The sequence below is a fragment of the Larus michahellis genome, chromosome 6 (assembly GCF_964199755.1).
Source record: "Larus michahellis chromosome 6, bLarMic1.1, whole genome shotgun sequence".
Lineage (NCBI taxonomy): Eukaryota > Metazoa > Chordata > Aves > Charadriiformes > Laridae > Larus > Larus michahellis.
Genome location: NC_133901.1, coordinates 53,289,193 through 53,313,981, shown reverse-complemented (window position 1 = coordinate 53,313,981; position 24,789 = coordinate 53,289,193). Strand labels below are relative to the sequence as shown.

The 24,789-nt window shown below is 40.1% G+C and overlaps 1 protein-coding gene across 3 annotated transcripts in view; it reads right to left on the bottom strand.

Moving 5' to 3' along the window:
- Positions 1-24,789, bottom strand: part of WDFY4 (WDFY family member 4) — a 161,983-nt gene that overhangs the window by 72,613 nt on the left and 64,581 nt on the right. For all 3 annotated transcript variants that reach the window (XM_074591165.1, XM_074591164.1, XM_074591167.1), the window contains exons 25-39: positions 24,526-24,599; positions 23,534-23,695; positions 21,712-21,803; positions 20,592-20,691; positions 19,591-19,796; positions 18,811-18,980; positions 18,139-18,264; positions 17,551-17,712; positions 17,244-17,441; positions 15,598-15,715; positions 14,889-15,046; positions 14,213-14,451; positions 11,570-11,679; positions 10,435-10,626; positions 8,912-9,051 (exon numbers count right to left, since the gene is read on the bottom strand). In XM_074591165.1, the coding sequence (XP_074447266.1) occupies positions 8,912-9,051; positions 10,435-10,626; positions 11,570-11,679; positions 14,213-14,451; positions 14,889-15,046; positions 15,598-15,715; positions 17,244-17,441; positions 17,551-17,712; positions 18,139-18,264; positions 18,811-18,980; positions 19,591-19,796; positions 20,592-20,691; positions 21,712-21,803; positions 23,534-23,695; positions 24,526-24,599 (2,247 nt within the window). The remainder of the gene's footprint in view (positions 1-8,911; positions 9,052-10,434; positions 10,627-11,569; positions 11,680-14,212; positions 14,452-14,888; positions 15,047-15,597; positions 15,716-17,243; positions 17,442-17,550; positions 17,713-18,138; positions 18,265-18,810; positions 18,981-19,590; positions 19,797-20,591; positions 20,692-21,711; positions 21,804-23,533; positions 23,696-24,525; positions 24,600-24,789) is intronic.

Sequence of the window (24,789 nt, the reverse complement as noted above, 5' to 3'; positions counted from 1 at the left end):
TGAGACTTCCACACTGTATTTCTGAGTTCAGCGCAGGCGGCACAGAAGCAGCTCTACTTCTACAGTAAATATGTATTTGTATGTACATATGTGTGCATGCACACACACACTTCAACAGATGATACTACTGAAGAGATGAATTCCTGGGAGAACAGATAACTTGTCTCCTAATAGCAAAAAAGCACAACGGGAGATGAGTCATGTTTGTTCTTTAATCCTCTCTGAGAATCATTTCTGACTTTGGGATAATTCACTCATCCTCTTGAGGGCTCAGTTACAGCAGAAGTATTAGCTTTTACCTCTAGCGAAAGGTGAAGGTCAGACTTTGGCATTATGGGCAATAGCAATGGGGTGTCTTGCCCTCACTTGTTCTGACTTGACATTTTCCTATTTCTATTTAAAATGGTGATTTTCTATGACGTTCTACAGGTGTATATAACTTAGGGCTTTATATTTATCTGAAAGCCTCATGCACTGATGTTTTCTGATTACATTTGAATCATGGCTTTTATTTAAGAAAAATGTGCACTTCTAATCCTTTAGCTGACAAAAGAATTCTGTAAACATTAGCATATTCTTAGAGCTCAGAGTACAGAATACAAAGAAACACCTCTTCCCTGACCCCTGAAATTATTGGTTTTCCTAAAATGACAAGCATTTAGAGGTGACAAGATTACTTTTGGAGATTTTTTTAGTGCCTGTAGAACAATCCTGGACTCCTCAGGCTACTCTACAGCAGAAAGCATGAATGGAACACAGACAGGCACAACCAAGCTTTATCTTTAATTTGGCTAGCAAAACAAGAAATGAATGGTCACAGACTTGCGCACATGTTAGCAACCTATACCCTCATTTAGGAGAAACATTTAAGTTCACCTTGCAGAGATTTCTAGGGTCTCCCCTGATTTCCTGTTCTCTACTTGCATGTACCACCATCCAGTTCATGCTCTTAGCTATTTTCTATCCCTACTCTCTGATAGAAACTCATACTTAATTTTCTGGGCACCCACACTCCCATGTGCATTTTATACTGCTCCCTGCATGAGATGAGACATCATATATAACCTCATAAATTGTTGATATGCTAATTTAGTCATAATTATTCTCCTTATAAAGATTTATAATTATAAACAGCATAATTGAAAAAAATGCTGTATTTGTCTCAAAAAAAAAAGAACAAATATAGAACTTAAAAAACAATGAATAATGGAAAATTATTTTCTTATGAGAAACTGTGGATGAGAATGTTGACTTCACCCAAAGTTTTAAAACAAAAATATAGGTTTGATTCAGTTTAAATTGCCACTTCAGGCTTTTGAATCAAACAATGTGTATAAAGCAACTTAATTCAAACAATTTCTTTCTGAAATTATTATAAATAAAATGTTGCAGCAAAATTCTGGAAGAAAGCATACATATTTGAACCAAGAAATACGAAAAATTATTTGTCTTTCTACACATTCAGTAGAGAGAGAAAAATAAAAGTGTGTTTCAGTAGCTAGCACTTGTTTCTAGGGTTTCTCCGCAACCAAATAAAACTCTACTTTCATCCACATTAACACCATTCAACTCATTTGGCATCCTCTGTGTTATGTGAAAATAAAACTCTGCAACCAGCAGCTCTTGAAAGATGAGATTTCAATGCCAACAGCTTTAAACATCAAACTCCACCCACTGAAATCCTATATCCAAGCTTAAACCTGAACCAGACATTCTCTATCTTGAAAGGCAAAAATATATTTAAAAAAATATGCAGGAAACAAAGGAAAACAGCTTTTCCTACAGTGTGTAATTAAATGAAGGGACTTCACCAGCACAAGACGCTACTAAATTTAAAAGCACAGAAAACCTCCGTCTGAATAGTTACCCACAAGAAGTTTTGGAAGGAATATTATTTCTTGTATTTCAGATTTTAAGATGAAACTTATTAACCAAGAAAGGAACAATTTTGCTACAATAGATTTTCTACTGTGCATTCTGCTGTCACACACCATCTCCTGTAGCAACTGCTACTGGATTTTTAGGGGACAGATTGTGGGGTGAATGACCTGTGGCTCTGAGTCAGCCTAATAATTTGTATTCATCATCATAAAACCTTTATATTCCAACTTGTCTGCTAAACAGTTATCTTCAATGAATGTGGAAAGTATTCCTGTACATTTCAGAAAGTTTGGTGATTTGTATTACACAAAATTAGATAGCTCTGCAGTTTTCATGCAGTTCTTATCTAGTTTCTTGACCTGCTCAATTATTTCTTTATGATCTTGTAAACAATCTGAAAATGATAAATAAGCAGTGTGTCAGACATCCGCTTAAGAGGACATAAATTTATTTGTTCAAAGTTAAAGAAACTTTTCCAGCTTGTTGCCGCATACTGTAATTTAGCTTTGAGCCAGTTATTAAACAAGACAATAATATTATAATGGAAATTGTTTAATATACATCATTAATAGTAAAGTGCCTGCTTTTATTGAAGTAAAAAAAAAAAATGTGTGCTATGAGCAGTTTTGAAATGAATATTTGATTCCAAACTTCCCTTGTGCATTTAATGACATGCTAATTTACATTTTAATTACTTCCTAAGAAATCAAAGCATTTGTTGACAGAAGAACATAATGTCAACTTCACGGTGCACTGTTGGTAGATAGTTAATGAACTTAATTAGATAATTAGTGATGTTAATTATCTTTCTGTTATGAAGATAAAGATGTTACACAAATGATGCACTTTTCAAAGAAATATCATTATATGTTTGCTTGTTTTAGTTCAGTTAACTTGAAAAGCTGATAAAAGACCAACTGAGTGATTGGTAAGAAAAATATTTAAGTAATAATTGTGATTATGTTTCAAATATTTCTATCTTCTTCATTTCACCTACTGTGAACTGTACCTGGAGTACTGTGTCCAGCACTGGAACCCTCAGCACAAGAAGGACACGGAGGGCCATGAAAATGATCAAAGGGCTGGAGCACCTCTCCTATGAAGACATGCTGAGACAGTTGTGGTTGTTCAGCCTGGAGAAGGCTCCAGGGAGAGTTTACAGCAGCCTTCCAGTACCTGAAGGGGGCGTACAAGAAAGCTGGGGAGGAACTGTTTCCAAAGGCATGTAGCAATAGGACAAGGGGCAATGGCTTTAAACTAGAGCAGGGTAGGTTTAGATTAGACATTAGGAAGAAGTGGGTGGTAAGACACTGGAACAGGTTGCCCAGAGAGGTTGTGGAGGCCCCGTCCCTGGCCAGGCTTGATGAGGCTCTGAGCAATCTGATCTAGTTGAAGATGTCTGTGCTTACTGCAGGGGGGTTGGACCAGATGACCTTTAGAGGTCCCTACCAACCCAACACATTCTATGATTCTATGAACTGCTAAATTGAGCTCATTCCTCCTTAATACCAAATTAGCAAGCCCTTTTTGTTCAACACCGCTCTGCTTTTCACTACCTCACATACCTCCCCACCTTAAACAACCACTCTCTGATGCAGCGGCTCTGCTGAAGTTTGAAAACCCAGTGGTCAGCATCAGCCTTGATTTTACAGTCAGTTATTGAAAGATGCTATAACAATGCTGGGTTTAGCTGCTAGTGTTGCCGCTGACATCTTGGGTGATAATATCGAAGACTGTAAACTCATGTCTGTCAACTTGAGATAAAGCTTCTTTATACAGAAGTCAAAGCCCACTAACACACAGCATTTTTAGCTAATGCTGCTTTTATGTCATAGAATGGTTTAGTTTGGAAGGGATCTTAAAGATCATCTAGTTCCAACCTCCCGGCCATGGGCAGAGAACACCACCCACTAGACCAGGTTGCTCAAAGCCCCATCCAACCTGACCTTGAACACTTCCAGGGATGTGGCATCCTGGGGTTCAGTCTTCTCTTCCCTGACAAGAACCTAGTAATACATCATCAGCCTTCCAATTCAACAAACACTTCTGCTTGGAAAGCCTTGTTTAAAACTACCCTCTAAAACACAGACTTGCACACAGACTTTTGCACACAGACATCTTACCCAAAAATTTGTGCATATGATCTGTATATATTAATTTTAAACTGGCCGTTTCTCCTCCACACCTAACTCAAAACTTGTAAAGGCGGCTGCAAAAAGCGTTAAGCAGGACTAAGAGCCAGGAGCGAATGAAGCCCCCATGCCCTTTCCTTATGGAATCACGTGGGCTGAGAGCCCTGCCCTAGGAAAGACCAATTCTGTATCCATGATGCAGCTACTATTTGTACTAGGTAAGTAAGTCCTAGCACAGCACAAAACACTTAAACTCCTGTAAGTGTTGATATAGAGATTCACACTTCCAGCACGGAAGGAATTTAAGCCTGTAGGTTCAAACTTCCACTGAAGTCAATGGAAATTTTATGTTTAAATACTTCTCAAAATATAATGCATCACCACCACATGTGAATCACTAGAGATACTAGGTATACTACCTGTACTTATCTTAAGAATGAATGTTACATGTGAAACAATTTTTTAAGATATTTTTGCTGGCTGTGAAATTTGAAGATTGAACAAGTAAGTTCCTGTAGCAACAACACTTTTAGTTGCTGGCCTAAGAGAAGCCTGATGAATAAACACGTGAGAAAACTAAGAAAATAAATTTTCTGTAAATCTAAATCTAAAGAAAGTCCTAAAGACTTTGAAATAACATGTTGTTTGAAACATGCCTCAGTCTTTCTCAGACTTCAAAAGAAACATTAACTCCTAGAAGAGATTTGAGAGACTGTCTTTCTCCCTCTTGGAAATCTAATTATAGAGCCAGAACTAGACAGACAACTTTCAGCGGAGCTTGCCCAAGAGACATTTGCTATTACTTCAACCAAGGGTACCTGTTGTTAGGAAACCATGCAGAATTCAAGTGGTCCTTGGTCGTGTCACTATCTTCTAGCTCAGTGATATGAGGAGGACATACAACTCTCTTTCCTAAATGAGTTAATGAATTTGCAGTTTTATTTTCAGCAGATACATCAAGACTGCTTAGCCATCAGTATAAATAAATAAAATATTACATTTTTTAAAATTAAGAGGAAGAATTTTCTAGAGGAACTGAAGTAGATTCCCTATCTGACAGTGATTTAAGTTACAGTCAAGAGGTCTGTTCTTGGAGCTCCTGACTTCAGAAAGTTATCCACAGAGACAAAGGTGGCTCTCGCTGACACATCGATGCAGGTACCTTTTCAGATTTGCTGTGGATTTAACAATCTGCCTGTTGCTTACAAAAGTAAGCACAAGGCTCTTACTACAAAGCCAACCAAAGAAAACCAAATCACTCCCAGTCAAGCCAAACTTAGCACCTAGTGTTTTCTGGTTTGTAGAGCTACACCATTAAATGCTTTTTCTTTGCTGTTAGCTCTGCAGTGACCTTGCATACACTAAGGGCAGCAGAGCAGAACCATCATGCTGCTCAAAATACCTTAGAGTTCAGAGGCTGCACTCTCCCATTACTTAACTAGGAGGAATTCTCTCACAATGACAGAGTGACAAAACCAGCACAAAGGACGTCAGATGGTGGCTCTTTATAACTGACTTCACAAGCGTACGTTTGCTGGCCAAAATCTTACCGTAACGTTTCTGGTTTTGCAATTACAAATTAGGAAGTCTGTTAACCTCTTCATTCTGAAGACTGAGATTAAAAAGACTTTTTAATTTCATTCTCTCAAGGTATATAGGCCCCTGGCATAGAGGAATGTAATTAAGGAACCAAAATAGAAGAGGACAGGCATGATCAGGGCTGTTGTAAAACCCAGAAGGCTCTGCATTTCTTGTAAATAACAACTATATCTACAGCCCTGACGCAGCGTTGTCTTACAGTAGTTAGAATTATGCTGCTTGTAACCTTGCTGAGGCACTCATCCCTTAGGAAGAATCTCAGGACACTGCCTAGAAGAAGCTCTTGACTGATTTACAATTTACTGAAATGTGATTGTTATAGCGGTCCCTTGCTGCTCTTGCAGTTTGTGAAGATGACAAAAAACAATCAGTCATTGCTAATCTAAAAATTTAATACATATCCTAGATTCCGAGAGCGAAACTGGAGGGGAGGGGAACAGGGGGAGGAATGGAGAAGAAGGAAGCAAGAGATCAAAAGGCTTGATTTGAAACAGGAAAGTCAACGATTTGGAAACCTTTGGCACTGTATTCATAGTTTCATAGATCTTCCTGCTGGCAAATTTACCCAACTCTCTACCTTTAAGCTTTAAGAAATCTGACTTCATACAGTGCTCCTCTTGTTTCTGCATGGCTACCCAGACTTCCAAGAAAGCACAACATAGCAACTACTAGAGCAGATCGTCATTCTACTACCAGAAACGTGATCACGCTCTCCTTTCTGAATGATCATGCCTTCCAGACAAAGCCCAGAGCAGAGCATGAGATACCAAAGTGGATTCAGAAACACAGGGAAAATGCAGCTGCATTTGATTGCTAATTTTGACATTTGCCACCAAATAGCAGGGAATTGGCTTCACTGATGCTGGAGATCGTGAATGTGAGTACAACAGAAAGACAAGGCCTGAACCTTTGCTGGAGTGAACACTTTGAATTTTACTGTTATTTCCAGATTGAGGATTGGGTCTCAAAAGCACTCTTGCTATCTTGTAAGTGACAAGAGGAAAAAAAGTTGATAGTTTTGAGGGGGATGTTTTGTATTTTTGAAGTTTGTTTTGGTTGGGGTTTTTTGTTTGGTTGGTTTGTTGGGGGATATTTGGGGGGTTTTTTGGGGGGTTTTGTTTTGTTGTTTTGGTTTTTTTTAAAATCTGCAAACGCTACTACTGCTTCAACTTCTTTGTTTATTTTCATTCTATAGAGGAATCAAATTAACAACCCAGTAACTAACCCATTTCTTCCTTCTACTGAGCAGAGCTTTGAAATCCTGGCTAGATTACTAAATTTTGCTCAGTTAGGAATAGCTGTGCTTACTCCTCAGTAAATGCAAATATTTTTCTTTTACTATGGGATTTAGAGGCTTTGTCTCTCACTGCGTAGTTCATACTACTCTTCCTTTTATCGCCATGTTTCAACCAGGTGCCTATTGCTGTAGTACATAGGTTCATAACTAGCAGTAGTGAAGACAGAGGCCAGTATATGAAGATTTTTCCCAGAAATGAATACAGAAGGCACCTGAGACACCACAAATGATACAAAATCACATTACAGCACCTTTAGAATGACTACTAAAGTGAGGTAAAAAATACAAGTTAAAAGCATAAATACCATTTACTTTTAATGTAACTTGTGCTCCTAACTTCCTTTGATATTGAAAATCCCACCATATACCTTACTTAGATTTCACCTCTCTGAAAAGTGCATCAAACTATTTCAAAGATAGGCTGGAGGGAAAAAGGGGGTGAGGGAAAGCAAAGAACATTTGGAACTGTAGCTTCACATCTCATTGAGAGGAACAATTTATCAGAGCTGTGGAGCTGTCAGTCCTTGACATGATAAGGAATAACACCAAATGAGTAATGTTTCCTCCAAACCCAGCTTCTTTAATTACAAGCCGCTTCCTTGCAGAAGAGAGACAGAAGATGCAGAAACACCAATTTCATGCACTTGTGCCTGAATAATGTCTCCGTGCTGCCTTTTCCAGATGGCAACCTTTTCACTGGAGGAACTAATGATGTGGGCATATTTAGGGAAAAACCAATAACGGAGTCTTTAACCTTCAACAGCAAAAAGCATGTTGTACAAAATGTTCCTTGGGATACATTTACAAATATCAATTACATTGCTCACTGAGGTGTAATCAGCTGTAATAATCAAAATTAATTTTAAAAAATAATTAAACAGACCCCAGGGCAAATAGTCGATGCTCTTGTAATATGACATCACAGTCTACACATGTACCTGGGAAGAACTTGCTCACTCTGTAAGCAACAAAGTGATTTTAAGGAATTAGAAGGAAGCTGTGGCATGTTGAGAAAAAACCTGTAGCTCAGTAAGGTACTGTCAGACACACTGCTTGTATACCATAGCTTTCCTGATCAACACACCTGGAAGTGAACCAGTCATCACTGGGGATAAAGATGCAACCTGCTACAGCTTGAGCTAGAGGGTTAAGACTCCCTAAACTGATGCTGTAACAGACTCACTGTCTCCTCAGCAGGAGGAAAAAAAGACTTTAATATGTTCAGCACTGCAATAACACAAGCTCAGCCTAAAGCTCTGAATATTCTGTCAATGCACTGCTGCCTTATGCTATAACTGATTAACCTAGCCCTAACACACTTAAATAAGTAACATCTAACTGGTGCTTTTTATTTGTGTTCTTGACAAATGCCCAGGAAAACCATGGAAATGGCCCTCTCTCTCAGCAAAGGAGGAGCTTACCCATGGAAAAGATTGTCCAGCTTCATTTCTAGCAGTGGGAATGCTGTATACCCTCCAAATCCACCCCTAGTTCATATAAGCACTTGTCTCCTTATCTCTTGAGGCTAAACTAAAATCTGGACCTTTAATACTTCATATTAAGTAGAAAATGACAGGACAGTACTATGGTAACACCTGATCCTTCCTACTAATTCAGTGTCTGTAGGACAAGGTTAACATAAGCAGTGTAAGTCAAAAGCAGCAACAAAGCTAGCATCTCCTCAACTTCCTCTGGCCCAAGCAGAGCCATGTATGCACAAGCACACTCGGGTTCCTTAGGTTTTTCCTTTCAAAGTGCAATAATTAGGCCTCATGCAAAAAGTATGCATTAATACATTATACATTAAGGCTGACAACCAAAGTTCTTCAGATCAATGACTACTTCTTAGTGATTATTTCTAGCAGACTAGAAAAGGAACCTTAACTGCAATAGGTGTCTAGTTTACAATGGAACATGTCAAGAGACATACTCACAAGCCTCTCAAGTCCAGGCAAACTCTCCAGAGCCAGGAAAAAAAAAAAAAAAAAAAAGCAGAAGTTACCTCAGATTTGCATGCCATTTCCTTTGTGTTTCGGCCAGGCATCAACCTAATAGCTGAAGAGAGGCTTTCACTCCAGGAATTGTGCTTGCTCTGTGATAGGCCTGGCCCTGCTTTATTCTGGAGAATCTTCTTTTCAGATGCTGTGGGCCAGAACAGAAAAAAAAGCTTATAAGTCTTGATATTGAGCCTGTGGGAAGGTAGCATGTTTGTATCCACGTTACCCAAAGACGCAACAACACGGCAGTGCCTCACTCCAGCTGGCTTGTCCTTCTATTTATAAGAGGAGCACTGAATTAACTTGTACTTCTCAAGTCTTTAAAAGCCACACAGAGGTCTGCCATAGACCAGTATCATTATACAGACATGAACTTTGAATCCCTGCAGCACTACACACACTGGGATGCCATTCTTCACCCAAATATTCTCCCCTCTTAAATTCGCTGATGGGATACAATTGTCTATTTCTTGCAGTACAGCACAAACCTTACAACAACCTTACAACTTACAAACCTTACAACCTTACAAAACCTTACAACTTTTGTTTTTTCAAAAAAAGCAAGTGTAGGGTCCTGCACCTGGGGAGGAAGAATACCAAACACCAGTATATGTTAGGGGCGGACATGCTGGGAACCAGCTCTGAGGAGAAGGACCTGGGGGTCCTGGTAGACAGCAAATTATCCATGAGCCAGCAGTGTGCCCTTGTCGCCAAGAAGGCCAATGGCATCCTGGGCTGCATAGGGAAGACTGTGGCCAGTAGGTCGAGGGAGGTAATTCTCCCCCTCTACTCTGCACTGGTGAGGCCACAACTGGAGTACTGTGTCCAGTTTTGGGCTCCCCAGTTCAAGAGGGACAGGGAACTACTGGAGCGAGTCCAGCGTAGGGCAACCAAGATGATTATGGGACTGGAGCACCTCCCTTATGAGGAAAGGCTGAAAGAGCTGGGACTCTTTAGCCTGGAGAAGAGAAGGTTGAGGGGGCACCTGATTAATGTTTACAAGTATCTAAAGGGTGGGCTTAAGGAGGACGGAGCCAGGCTCTTTTCAATGGTTCCCAGCGACAGGACAAGGGGCAATGGGCACAAGCTAGAACATAGGAAGTTCCGTTCAAATACACGGAAAAACTTCTTTACGGTGAGGGTGACAGAGCACTGGAACAGGCTGCCCAGGGAGGTTGTGGAGTCCCCTTCTCTGGAGATTTTCAAGACCCGCCTGGATGCAGCCCTGAGGGATGTGCTTTAGGCAATCCTGCTCTAGCAGGGGAGTTGGACTAGATGATCTCTAGAGGTCCCTTCCAACTCTGAAGATTCCGTGATTCCGTAACATCACCAGACGATTACAGAAGGGCTGGGGCATGACACAGAAAGAAATCAGAATCCTGGATGAGAGAAATTAAAGTCTGCTTTATCTAGTACATGATGTGCAGAGGACGGGTATAACCAAGGAATCAGCAGCTTTCCATTAAGCACTACATTTACTGCAATGTCTTTGCTTACTACAATGGGTGTTCCATAAAATAACAGAGACCTATCAAGTGTTGCCAAGCTTTTGTCATAATTTCTTCCCATAAAGGAGTGATCTCCGTTATCTTCATGTCCCTTTCTTTGTCATTTCCTTTTACAGAAAGATCCATTTTGTAAGTGTCCTCCAGAACCTGCCGCCTCTGAGAAATGAGCTGCTTCCAGATGATTTCTACTGTTCTCAGAATCTCCTGACGAACTAGGAAACAAAACAAACTGCAAATGAAGAATCATTTTTTTATGTAATAAGTCAAGCAGCAGATAAAGCAAAAACATCTCATTTGAAACACCATTAGTCCAGAGTAACTGCTGGAGTCAGTGGACTTGCTTCATTTTATCTACTGCCTCTGTAGGTTCTAAGCCAGACTAGTTACTCCACTCTAGAAAAACAGCAGGACATTTCTTTTGCTATATTTCATCTCCCTGAAAGAAACAAGTGGGAGTGACAGATGATTCTAACCGGTTTCTGTCTTGGAAAACCATTTAATCAGAATTTTGATGATCTTATTATCATACATAGAGTACTAAAGCATCCTGTTGCCAAACATCATTAGAGTTAGTGAGGGGAAGGTAAACAAGTTGTGAAACAATTTGACACAGCCACAGGATGCTGTACAAGGAAGTGCTGAGCTGTTTTGCTGTATTTCCCTGCAAATCAGGCTTATTTGATTGCGGGAGGAGGGGGAAGGGGGAAGGGAGGGAGCATCACTCTGCTGTAGGGTTGAGCTGACAGCCCCCACACTGAATGCTGCCCAAAAGTTTTCTCCACTGTTTCTCTTAAAAGATCAAAGTGTTTCTTCCTGTGTACAACAGATAGACACAAGCTCTGTATAGGCTGTGAAAAAAGAAAATAAAGCTACAAATATTATGTAGGTGGGAACTAATACTGGCCACAACATAGGGAAGTAATCTCCAAACTGATATCTGTTGCTGCTGAGGATGTGGGGTGTGAATCTTTCATAAAGAGGTATGACGCCAACAGAAGTCCTTTTTAGCACAACATTCCTTTCTCTATGCTGTGCCGGCAGTGCCTGGACACCAAAGAGGCAATTAAGTATCACTCACACAAGGTGCTCTGGTAACTGTTTAGGCAAGGCACTTTCCTGCTCTGTAAGCCAAAGGCAACATGTGCCATAAATTACCATCATCTGGAGTAGGCAGGCTGCCCTTTTCCTCTTCACTGGGTGCAAGGAAAATTTGGTGATAGGAAGCCATCTTTGGTTTTGCATCTACCCCAAAACCTTCTGGATAGCTGTGACAAAAAAAAAAAAAAAAAAAGAAAAAAAAAAAAGGAGGGCATGTGAGGAAACCAGACTACAAGCAAACTGAGGATAGTGAAAAAGCTAAATATCTACATATTTATGTAATAATATATATTAAAAAAAATATAGATATAATAAAAAATATAAATTTCTATATATCCACTCCTACTCAATTAATTTAGTAAATCAATATCCCCAGGCTTGAGGACTTAAACTAATCACCTGATACTGAAGAATTTACAGGAAGCGGGAAATAAACCACTGCCAGTCAGGTTTTCAAAGTCAAGGAGCATTCATCAAGATCCTATGGATCACTCTTGTATGTGCCTTATCCCTGCCCTTCTTAGTGCACTGTATCATCTCAATTATCTGAAACGCAGGGCTGTATTGGCGTAGCCAGATTGCATACAGCATTCTTGCACGTCCCCGAGCATCTTGTATGCTGTCTCTTTGCTTTGAATTTCTTCATTAGAAGTATCTTCCATTATGTGGGAAACACTGCCTTGCCGTACCCTACACCTGAACTGCTTACTTAGACTGAGTTCTTTGCACCAATGATTGTTCATTCAGTTTATAAAGCACTCAGCACAAAAAAGCTGAAGACTTTAGCACCGTGATGTTAATGTCACATAGATGTGAGTATAATTGAGAACATCACTGCAGCCAAAAAGAGTTAGTGCCACTTTGGGGTGTGTGTCAGATAATTTACCAGTCAGTGGGTAAAAGACATCAGGAATTTCAGCACATCGGTAATACTTACAATAAATGCGACAGGCTTAGTTAAGGCACCCAGACAACATGGACTTGGTCACAGAAGTGCTGTCAATAGTATATATATTATATATAACTACTAGTAACATACTACATTCTTTCAACTGTAAACAGGCACTACTACCTGGGTGAGTCAAATTTCTTTGTCATGAAAAGTTGCCATTTTTATTTCTGATTTTCTTTTAAATACCGCAATATTGATTACCTGGATCTGCTATGTTTGGCTTTTGCATAATACCAACACTTCTGTAGTTTATTTTGTTTTAAATATTTATGCTTTTGCTACATACAAACAATCCTTACCCTATCTCAACAGTTTTGACCTGGAAATTATTATCTGACTGGAATAAGAACAATGAAGAAAAGACCTCTGGAATTGCTGCTCATTTCTGATCTGATACTGTATTCAATTCAGACCATCTAAGCAGCACAGAAGGCTTTCATGGGAACAGCAAACATCATTATATTGAATAAACTACTAGCCAATGCTTGCTTCTTTTGACAAAACAGTGTTGTCCAAAATAACTCCCCAGCTTACATTAGCAAGAGTACCTCTGACACATCACCTGTAAGAATAGCAAACAGAGTGGGTATGGATGTTCTAGCCCTATCCAAGACAAAGGCAAAACTCCCAACTTCAGTACGACCAGGACTTTGCAGCTCAGATTCAAGTAACAACAACCATAACATAAAAATGCACAAGATCCATGCACAGTTTTAAATACGTTCTAAACGTACCCCCACAAGAATAGCTGCTGGATCAGAAAAAACATCTCCCTAAATTAGTCCATGCAGATGTCTCGGAGAATGGCCACCTGCATGCTTGTGGAGTGATTCTAGCCCACATCCCAGAAAGACTTCCAGATTCTCATTTTAATGATGGGCTTGTGAGCCAACTCCACTGAAATCAGTTCAAGCTTGTTAACTGCAGTTACTACTTGAAAGCAAGTAAGCTGCTGGAAATGCTGGATGAGCAAAACAGATACACACAGATGTTTTGGTTAATAAAGAGTAGCAATTAAAACTATGTGCAAATTTAAGGGTTCTGCTTAGACAAACATGCAAGCTTGTCTGGATGTCTCTGAAATGAAACACCTTTTTCAAAATGAAAAAAATGGAATTAAGTGTTATGTTATTACCATCCACTATGCCTTTCTTATTACACCTACAAACAGACATGCTAGTCTGCCTCTGTACAAGAGACATGGTAGGAAATTTTCTGCTCACTAGTATTTCAAGGAAAAAAATAGTCTTCTGATTGAAGAACAGTTTATCCCTTCCGCTTTCTGGATGAAAGACAATCCATTGCCTCATTAGTAACCTTCCTCATTGCACATTAGTAACCTTCCTCTCCTCCAAATTAAATGATAAAAAAAAATTACATCAAAACATTTCTGTTGCTGTTTTTCATTTTTTAAAGTCTATGAGGAAAACAACCATCTTTCCCCAAGTGGCTTTATTCTGCCACTTCAACAGACACCAAATAAGAGTGGAAGGTTTGCCCTATTTAAAACAGAATGGTGCTTTAAACTCCCAGGGCACAGAGTCCAATGGGTCAAATACCTGCAGGATACAGTACGTATACTACATCTGAAGTCCTTAGTCTAGCTGAATTCAACTCAATTTCAGCTTCTAGTGATTCCCCAAAATGGATATTGCCTAAGTTTTGTGAAATCTCCCCCTTTGCACCCACCCCCATAGATAACAGCACAGAGATGTAAACAAACATTATACTGAGATGAACATTTGTACCTGCCCGAATTCAGTTGGCAAAGGCAGTACATTAGGCAGACGACAAAATTATTATTTGAATTGTAAGTTGCAAAAATAATGTCCCACTGCTCCTGCAGGACATTGAGAGTGTTCAGGACATTAAACTGTTCAGGCAGCGATTGTTGTGGTCTGGATAAGCAGTATAGGATGGCTCTGTTTAGACAGCTGTACAGGGCACTGAGGAAAACTTCCTTTTGAGAAACGGAGCTCTCTAAGACCTGTGAAAACACAAAACAGCAGAGTACTTGGCTTCCTCAAAGAAGTCTCTCCCCAAGGATCCACTCCTCTCAATTTAAGCTGTTGCAAACTTATTTCAGCAAAATTCCTGTGAACAACCTGTTAGATACAAATTCAATTTTTCTGTATTTCTGCTGAAGTCCATGGAATTGTGGAAGAGATTAATTTATTCCTGTTCAGCAACATGTACATAGCCAACAGACAGTGACACAAAAGAGCTATCTCTTTGTTAAGCTGCACCATCTAGCTCTGATTGTCATTTAGAGCCATTATGTGCTCATGCAAGAAAACAGGAATAATCACAATCACCAAATAGATTACAACCATCTTTTTGAGAATTGCGGTATCATGACCTCATTGTCAAACAGCACATTACAACATGTTGATAACAGTTGGAAAAAAATTTCATATGATTCACCCCCATAATCTGTTTCGCAATGAAGATCAGGATTTGCTTGGGGTCAGCAGCAAACATTCTACTGTTCAGCTTTTCAATCAGCTTCTGAGCAAAATAAGCAATATTCATCATGGATACAGGTGCAGTTGATTCTGAAGTGCCATGAGGCTCACTGCTCCCTGGAAAGGATGCAAGAGAGTTGATTATTCCAAAAGAAGCTGAAATGCAAAAAAAAAAAAAAAATACAACATGTGAGGTTCCCAGAGCTGAGAAGGAACAGTCTCATGCCATGATGTCTCAGAGTTGGGACAAATCTAAGAAAAATCTAGGTCTAGCAAAAATACCTTACTCAGACTGGAAATGATGGCTCCATGCTAAGGACAGAACCAATCTCACTAAAATACAACCATCAAGGACTACCATGGTTCAACTAATGACTCAGAAAGGAGAGCAGCAACAACTAAGTTATCAGGGTTGTTTCCAAAAATGCTCAAGGATAAACCTAAGTTTATAAGTACTCCCTTTTTGATGTTCAGAATATGTTCTCAAAAAGAGGGAAAATAAGTGAAGAGGCTCTCTAGAAAAATGGTAAAACTACAGTAATTTATGTAAACTGGCCTACAGCCTGATGAGCTGGACTGTCCTTCCACCTACTGTTTCCAAACCTTTCTAGCAATTACAGGTACATGCTAAATACCAGCTAGCTAATGATCTGATCCTCACCACCCACCTCTTGGTCTTGTTTTCCCTTCGCCTTGACTGGTAACACAGAAGACGTCCATAGCAGACAGCAAAACTTTTGTCTGAAAATGTCTCTTCTGCTCAGCGGTGGCATCCTCTGGATAAGCCTATATAGTAACCGTATACACATTAGTACAGCAAAAAAAACAGCCAGGAAATCAGACTTGAATTCACTTTCAGCCTTTATTCAAAGGCTTTTTATTTCATTGGATCTTTGTCAGATTATACCTGTCAAAGATCCAGATTCAGTAAAAGTTTCGGTCAAAGCAGCAAGTAGAAATTACAAGAGACAGTATTACCCAAGATAATTCAAAATGCCCAACATTTCCCTTAAACACCTAAGCACCGTGTTAGGAAGAGGAGGGGAGAAACAGCACAAAAGTAGTAAGGACAACCACTCCACCTCATATGCACACCTTAGACCTTGGTGTGGATATATGCAACTTCTCAGCTTGCAGCAGCTGTTATCAGTGACAGCTAATCCACAGTAACATGTAAATGCAGAGATCTGGTGTACTCCTCCGTGCAAAGGCAACGTGGCACCTCTCATACAGAGTTCAGCAAGTGTGCATGTGTGCACAGTTACTGGGCAGCAGATAAGATGGCAAAACCTCATAACCTAGCTGGGAAAACAGGAAATCTTACATAGGTCTACTCCTTCTAGCTGATAGCCATCACAGTTGCCCTCTGCACACTGAACACAAACGAAGTTTTTCACAGGGACAGAACCTATGTTCACAGGTGGTTCCCAAGAGAACTTGCCCTCAAGGAATTTCAGGTCCATTCACCAGGCTCAGGAGTCGGATAGTCAGAAAAGCCATCATGTATTTTAAACTGTAACAAGCCTTGGGATGTTACTGTAAAAACCTTTAAGGAACTGCTATTCCACAAGATGATTTACCTCATAACAGTTGCAGTCAAACTTATGTTCATTACTATTTGTATTGGTAAGCTAAATCTGCATCAGAACTCACATCTGGGACACCTAGACTATTGATAATTTGGAGCTGAAGCCTAAATTTTCCCATTTTCCCTTTCTCAGACTACTCTGACTCTTTCCGGTGCTTTGAGTATTTGAAATCCATAAATCCAGATTTAGCTGCTACAGTTTCTATTAGTCTGTTCTAAAAGTGGGGACAGTTGGTTTTGGTTTATTTGAGCAATGAAAAGAAATTGTTATCTCAAAAAGCAGTACGCAGGAATGTTCCATGTGAAATCTTCTGTTCTCAACAAATTCAAGGGCTGCTCTAATGACAAGCAGGTATTACTCAGGAAAAAGGAAAATTTTTTCGTGCCTTACTTCAATGTTAAATATTGCCTGAAAAATGCCTTTGTTGTTGTCTAGGGGCAGCATTTTCTTAGTTCACATGAATGCAGAACAGGCAGAAAAGGCTTTTCTTCATTGTTGAAAAGGATGGAATTCCGTTCCACTAAATAGGCTGTCCAGACTTGCCAGGATGTAGTGCATGCTCTCTGAGAGCTGGAATCCCAGCCCTATCCTAGACTCTTGAAAGTGCTGACTGAATACACCTCTGTCACTGCAGTTTTTTCACTAGGCCACTAGCAGGATACCTCCTGTCCTTTCAACCCCCAGTGCAAGGTAGAGCAGCAAAGCCTGATGATTACAAGAGAGACCTCAAGAAGCAGCTCAAGCGGATGCCCTTGTTTGTTTGCTGGAATGTTGAGAAGACTGTCCATCAGGAGGACTCGCACAAAATCCCACACTTGTTTCTTGGCAGGGTGTGGTAGGAGCGGGAGAGAGGAGGGATCAACACAGCCTTTCCCTTCAGCAATGGCTGGACCATCAGGACTCAAAAGGCCTTCAGAGCCTCCCTGTGGAAGCAGACAGTAATGCATTTTAACTCATAATCTTTAAATTGATTTTTCCTCCTAGCATCCCACCTCTGATCTGAAGAGCTTGTGCTGGCTCAGATGCACATACCTTGGGTGGTCCAGAATGGAAAGCAACCATAGCCAAAGTTTTCAAGAAGTCAGGACAGTGCCAGACAGGGTCCTGAGTATAACTGTGATAGATCAAGCACAGAAACTGGATAACGTTCCCTGGATAGGCAACCTCCCAGGAGGCTTCTGCATCTGCAATAGGCTGAACACAGACAAATGTGCATCTAGTTAAGGCAGCATTCCTCTCACTCATATAAGCTCATCTTTTCTCCTCTCTAGGTATTCCTAAGCCACTAAGCAAACATGACACAGCCACAGAGAAGTCAGGCAAGGCACAAGCAGCCAACTCCTAGCTTGTAGACTGAAGATACGCCCAGTCAGAAAGGTGGCAGATCCTCACCATCACGAATGAACAAAGTGGGTAATGCAGTAGGTAAGATCCATCTCTGTGTTCAGAAGTTCTTAAACATGAGCCCATCACATCATCTGCTATGTAACACAACCAGGCCAATAGCTGTGTCGACACTTTGAAGTCCCTGCTCACTATTACGTTCAGTATTGCCCTGTGAGGGCAGAGGAAGGCTAGGGGGCCATTCACACTGCACTGTCCTTGGAACAAAAAGCTTACCTTGTCCACAGTGACTCTAACCATTTCCAGCAGTAAAGCAGCTGCCTCTGCACACAACCCAATTTTGAGGACATTCTCTGTAAGGTGGTTCTGCAAGATCCACTGCAACATAGACTCAAGATCTTTCTACAACAGGAGAGATGTTTCAAGAAGAGATAGGAATTATATATGATACATCAAGAACGATGCCTGCTATCTTCACATCAGAAAAAAAAACAAAACATCTTCACCTCTAGCAGCTCCTCGCTCTCCTATTAAATGTGTTTGCCCAGGATAACAGGAATGGATTGTCCTCTTCTGAAATGTACCTTTGGCACTGCCACAGCAAAAATGCCTTATGGCTTCTCAGGACACTGGGTGAAAGTATCCAAATCCACTAATTCTGAGATTTTAATGAGTCTTGACAATGTAAGAACAGACAGGGAATCTAATCTGAATTACCTTTTAAAGTACAATAGTTAAATAGCATTTAACACCTGCATGAACAAGTTTCTTCCAAACACAAATTAAATTAAGTTAATTTACTTAATTTTTAAAGTTGGAAAGTTTAACTAACCAATACAAAAACTAAGTAGGCTTAACTTGCCTGAGAATCCTCTCATAGAAATGACTACAAATGCCAAAGCAGTAAAGCAATAGCAGCTTCACGCTTGTCCACTATTTTTTTCATACCTTGGCTGCTTCGGGTGGCTCAAACTGTGGAGCTGCCAGAAAGAGCCCTGCCACGAGCAAGTAGATCTCAGGGATGTGGACATGATCAGTCAGACATCTTTGCAACACAGAAAACCCAAAAATCAAGAAGGAGCCATTGTCAGGCACTGGAGGTCGAGTTTTTAAATTATCTTTAAAGGAAAAGAAAAGGAAAACATTTTGAAGTAGTATGTAAAAATAAATGCCATATCAGAGGAAGGATTACAGACCCAACTTTAACCTCATTTGTTTGTGTCCCAGGCCACTCAGTACTCCGCTATGCTGCAATATCAACAGTTTACAAAACTTTCTCAGGCTAACAGATATTTTTTTCCTACTATCGCTTTTACTACATATTTTTTATTTCTGAATTCTTCTTCCTTTCTCTTCCCTTTCTCAGAACCACAGGTCTAAGTTATCAAAAAGCAAGGTGAAAAAATCTTAAAGAAATAGAAGGTATCAGGGCACAAGCCGACATCTGAACACCTCACAGGCTTATCAGCTAGCCTGATTTTATGCAAGACAAAAAGGCCTGTCTCCCTGCAATGGGTAGTCAGAAATGTCAACTATCATCCAAGGGAGAAGCAATGCTTTCCGCTCTTCAGCACAGAAAAGCTGAAGTACTAGGACAAGCTAGCCCCAGAAAGTATCAATTCTTGGTCTACTGAGATCAGTGGGAATTCTCCTATCACCTACATCAGTGATCTTCTATCACTGAGCTGGATCAAGGGATTGTTTTGGAACCATTAAACCAACACATACCCATTAGAATACTCAACTTCTCAGAGCTATTTTCCAGCCAGCGCCCAGCTACTATCCCCTCCTTGAATTTGTTCAACAGTAAACGATTGTGGAGGAAACACAGAAGTAGCTTGATTCCTAGCACAACCGTGCTAGAGTGCAGGTAGCTCTGTGTAAACAGCAGAAACCAGTCTGGCCCCAGCGCCAAAAACGTCTCCTCTTGTTCCCTAGGACAAACAGGGAAATGAAAACACGTGAAAGGAGACATGGTGGAAGACAGAAAGGAGATTTTATTTAACATTATCTCTGAATGATTTAGAAGCTCAAGTTTCTCTAGAAAAAAATCTGAATAAAGGCATACCGCAAAACAGAGTTACAAAGATTTAACAACAGACTCATCCACACAGTTCAAGCCACTTAATTTCCACTAAATCCAATTTTATATTACTGTCAGACAAAAAAAGCTCGTTTACATGAAGCTTCTTCTGAGAGCCTGTATCAATAACTGAGGTCAACTACATCACAGATGTAGTGATCAGATGAGATCTTTCAACCTATGAAATTAAAAATTCTGATTTAAATTTTGAAGTCCAAGATATGTTAACTGATGAAAATTCCAGCACTATGAACTCTGCCTTTCAGTTATAAAAGGTAGAACTACAGTAACTGCATGTTCATGGGTCCAATAGAGGGATGCGAGTAATCCCACATTAGAGTGAATTTATTTTCAAAGACATCTTCAACCCTTGCAATGCAGAAGAATTAGCAACATCCAAGTTCCTTCTTTGAGACATTTTGGGAAAAAATTAAGCTTTTTTTCAAAATAGATATCAGATGTGTGGTCTGATCACACATCTGTGGGAATGCCAGATAAGCCACTGGAAAAAATAACTCTGAATCCAGTCTGCTCTTAGTTACTATTTTGTTGAGACTCATCATGTTTAGTCCTGGTCGAGCACCAGCAAAGAGGAAATCTAGAATAGAGACACTTACCTATGCCTTCCTAAATTGTTTCTACTTACTCAGAGGACAGATGAAGTTTTTCTGAGCTCATTACATCTAACAGCATCTTCAGTAACTGGTTTCGAAGCCAGATTGTCTTTCCAGATGTTTGGCTTAAGGCTACAAATATCAGAAAGTAATAAAGAGTAATGAAGAGACAAAACACATGTTCCATTGCTTTGATGAACAACCTTGTTTGCACCAGATTAGCCCAGTGGAAATACTTATATCAGTCTTTTGTAGAGTAAAAAGACACAGACATCAGGATTTTAGACATAAGAATTCCTGCTAAAATCAGAAGTGACCAGTGCTTACATTGTCAAAGTCCTCTCTTTACTCAAAACTCATCCAGACCACACGTTGAATAATAATCCACAGGAAGCAATTTCAGGTTAAGTAGACAGGGAAATGTAAACAGGCAATCTGATTTGTATTGCCTAGCTGTGATGTCTATATATATATATATATATATAAACTACAGTTATCAGTGTGTCCTTAACATAATATATTGTTTAGAGGTGCAATATCCAATATAGTCTCAACTGAAAGGCCACAATAAAAGAGCCAGCCGACTAGAAGTTCACAGATATTTTATACACACAGTCTTTAAAAGGTGCAGAGCTCCATATTTGGTAGAACTGTAAGTGTAGCAAAGTGTTCACAGAAAATCCAAGATGCCAAGTGAAATTTTATTCCTTGTAACAGCTCAGTACACTAGTTTTGGGGCAATTTCAATTTAATGGTCTTCATCTCTGTGCATATCTGTGAAATACAACATTGTGTAGGCTCTGGAAAATGCAGCCAAAGTACCGCTGGCTTATTAGCAGAGAGGGGACAAAAGGAGATCTTGCTTAGCAGGAGGAGGATCTTGGAACCGGTCAGGCCTTCCTGGATATATACACAGTAACTGTCACTTCACTGTTATTCACCTCAGCCCTTTGTGACAATATAAGTTTTCCCCACAATTTCAGGTCACCTCAATGTAGCCTGTCCCTTTCCACATAAAGTCATTTGAGTTGTATCTCTTCCTGCCACTGGAGGCAGAAGCTATATGTTGCATTTAAGGTTCATCATGCCCTGGGGAAGAAGGGAAGTACTTTAGCTATCTATCAAGGACACGCACCAAAGGTAGCTCCTCACCTTCATTGGGCATCTCAGCCACACTGTCTAGGCAAATCTGATTTTCATCCACAGAAGAAGGTTTCAAAGTGTAAACAAGGAACAATCCAATCCTTGCAAAGAAAGAGGGAACTAGTTTTGGTCAGCAGAAAGACACACATTTATTTAATTACTTTGAGATTATGTGCAAATCTCAATACTTATTAATGATGACTGTTAACAACAACGATTGGAAATTCTAACTGCTGCAGAATTAGAGTTGAAATAGGAATGCAAAAGTTCATAAACTAGGAAGCAAATAAAAAGGACATCTATCTACAAATGCAAGTAATATCTAATATCATCTGCTATGGAAACATTTTTTTCTTTTTATCTCTTGATTTTAAAGGTCTTTCACCATGAAGAAAGCAACACTGAGTTAAGCACCCTGTTCATACAAAAGATTCTGAACTGCCTGTGACACTCATATCACTGTTATCACCACTCGGTTTCCAAGCACACAGAAGAGAGCAGAGAAACCTCAGCAGGTACTCAGGGAGGAGGACTGGCAATCTCTTTTCATCTGTAGTTTGCTTTAACACATTACCTGGTTCTAAGAATAGACAGATTAATGTGCTCTACACACTTAGTGAAAGTGCATAACCTCTTGCCCACAAGAAGGACATTTCCTAAGGGACGGAACACCACTTGTTCTGCAGGAACAGTCCATGCAACAATTCCCATTAGATGTGTCGAAAGTCTGGGACCATCAGAAAACCCAGCACCTTTCAGCGCTGATGAGAGCCCGCCATAGTCTCTGCTGTCCTGGAGCTGGAAGGATAGGGACTGTCTTGATCCACTCGCTCAGCCCTCATGGGTGCTTACTGACAACCAATCAAATTACCACGGAATAACAAATCTTGATATTTTAAGAAAAATGCTCATTCACACTTCTTACCACATGGCAATTTTGATACACTAAATCCACTACTCACACCTGCATGAAAAAAGAATAGGCTAACTCATACAAGCCCATGCTAGGAACATACATACACGTAATTCCACAAAACAGCTGTCAAGAAGTAAGTTCACACATTAGCTTACTCCGCAGTAGCTACTTGAGGTGCTTGTACTCTTCAACAGAGTTAAAGGCTGACTGCAGAGACCACAGGTTTGACATGCAACTCTGTTTCTACATTTTATTTGGACAAAGTGCTTTAAAAAAAGAGCTGCCATCTGAGCAGTGCATTTCCCTAATGTTAGGTGGCTGTAGACAGCACTGTGTGGACCTTCCTCAGTTCATAGGCTACAGGCCAATTCCCAACTAGATTGGGAATATAAAAACGGAGCGGTGTTTACATTCTGTGGAAAGCAAACAAGGATTTAAGTTCTTTGCCTCATGAAATTCTGGCTAACATATCTTAACTGTTTGAAATTCAAGAACAAAAAGGGATATAAGCCTTTACTGGGATTTACTGGGATATAAACCAAACCAACAGGATTAGGCATGTAGTTGGCTGGGGCGAAGTTGCAGTGACTGCAATACTTTAGGGGCAGGCTTTAATGAAACCAAATATTAAGCACAGACTTTGAGAAGTCCCAGTCATACCAGCAGAACTCTTTGTGTCGTCATTCTAAGGGTCATCACCCAACCCACCTTAACACAAATATAAGGTTGGATTGAACTCTGTTTTGAAGGCATGAAAGAGTTTTTCCATCAGTGGAGATCCTGAAGTTGACAAAGATCTGGGGGGGCTCCTACCAAAGACGAAGCAAGGGAAGGTGTACTATAGAGCTCTCTCCAACACTGGCAGGAGTATAGCTCATCTGCAAACTGAGAAAAAGCTATAGACTTGAAGGTTACCTGAGAACATCCCTTGTGTTAAAGTATCCTTGCAACAGATGGGAGAGAATAGTGCAGGCCACAGTGATTCTGGAGTTACTGATTTCAGGATCATTGAAGAGGAAAGTGATCTTGGACACCATTTGCACCTGGTAGGCAACTGCAGCATTCTGACATCCATCTCTGTAAAAAAGCAGAGGGACTATTAAAAGCTTTTACTGGAAAGAACCAAATTTGCTGGGTTTCAGCTAAAAGGATTCTCAGGTTGCACTGATACTTTGAACCTTTGGCTTTTAATGTTGCCTTGGCAACATTTCAAACACTGTCAGACAAATTGAATATGTGTCAGCAATGGAGATCTGAAGATTTCTTTCTGTTCTCTACCCTTCCCATCTGCCCTCTCCCCTAGAAACTCCTGCATTTCATCGCGTTCAAAGAAAGCAACGTTATTGAATTTTCAAGCATGAGTTGGTGATAATAAATGCTATTCCTGTAAAACTCAGCAAAGGACACCACACAGCTCTGCAAAGGAGGAATCTAGCATCCTGCTCTACTCAGCCCCTCTGCCATGCTATGTCTCTTCAAGTACATTTAGTTCTAATACAGCTGATTAAGAAAGTATACTGTTATTAAAAAGTCTTCCTGGGTTGTGTTTTGGATTTAAACACAACTTCAATTATAATTTATTTTTTGTCAATTATTATTTCATACTCAGTTCAAACATTCAAATTTCCCCTCCCCAGCAGACATTTAAACTTTCATTGTACAGCAGCGGTTCCATGTGAACCAGGTCACCAGAGAGCTTTTCCCAAGTCTGGCCCCACAGTCATCTCAGAAGGTGACCAAATCACTAACTCCAGCCTTGAAAGAGCAATATAGGAATGATTCACTCCCAGAATCCACTAATTCCAACTAGGATTGGACCCTTCATATCCACCTCGCAGTTCCAGCTTCATGGAGGTTATAGATGAGCTTGTCCCACATGTTTCTGATTCAAACACTAGCTTGTATACCTGGAGGACTGCAAGATCTCCACAAGATGTGAAAAAAGAGCAAGGTCAAGATTTTCTGGTGCTTTCATCCAAAGCTGAAAGACAAGGGAAAGCAGAGTTTTTACTGCTCTGCTGAGCTGAGAGGACAGTAACCTATGGCAGAGAAGCAATTACAAGTAGTTCAAGGAGGATAACATCATAAACTCTCAGTTGTTTTTGCAATAACAACCTGCAGACACTGGGAAATCCCCCCTCAGTGCTGCTCCTGAGCTAGCCCTCCTGAGG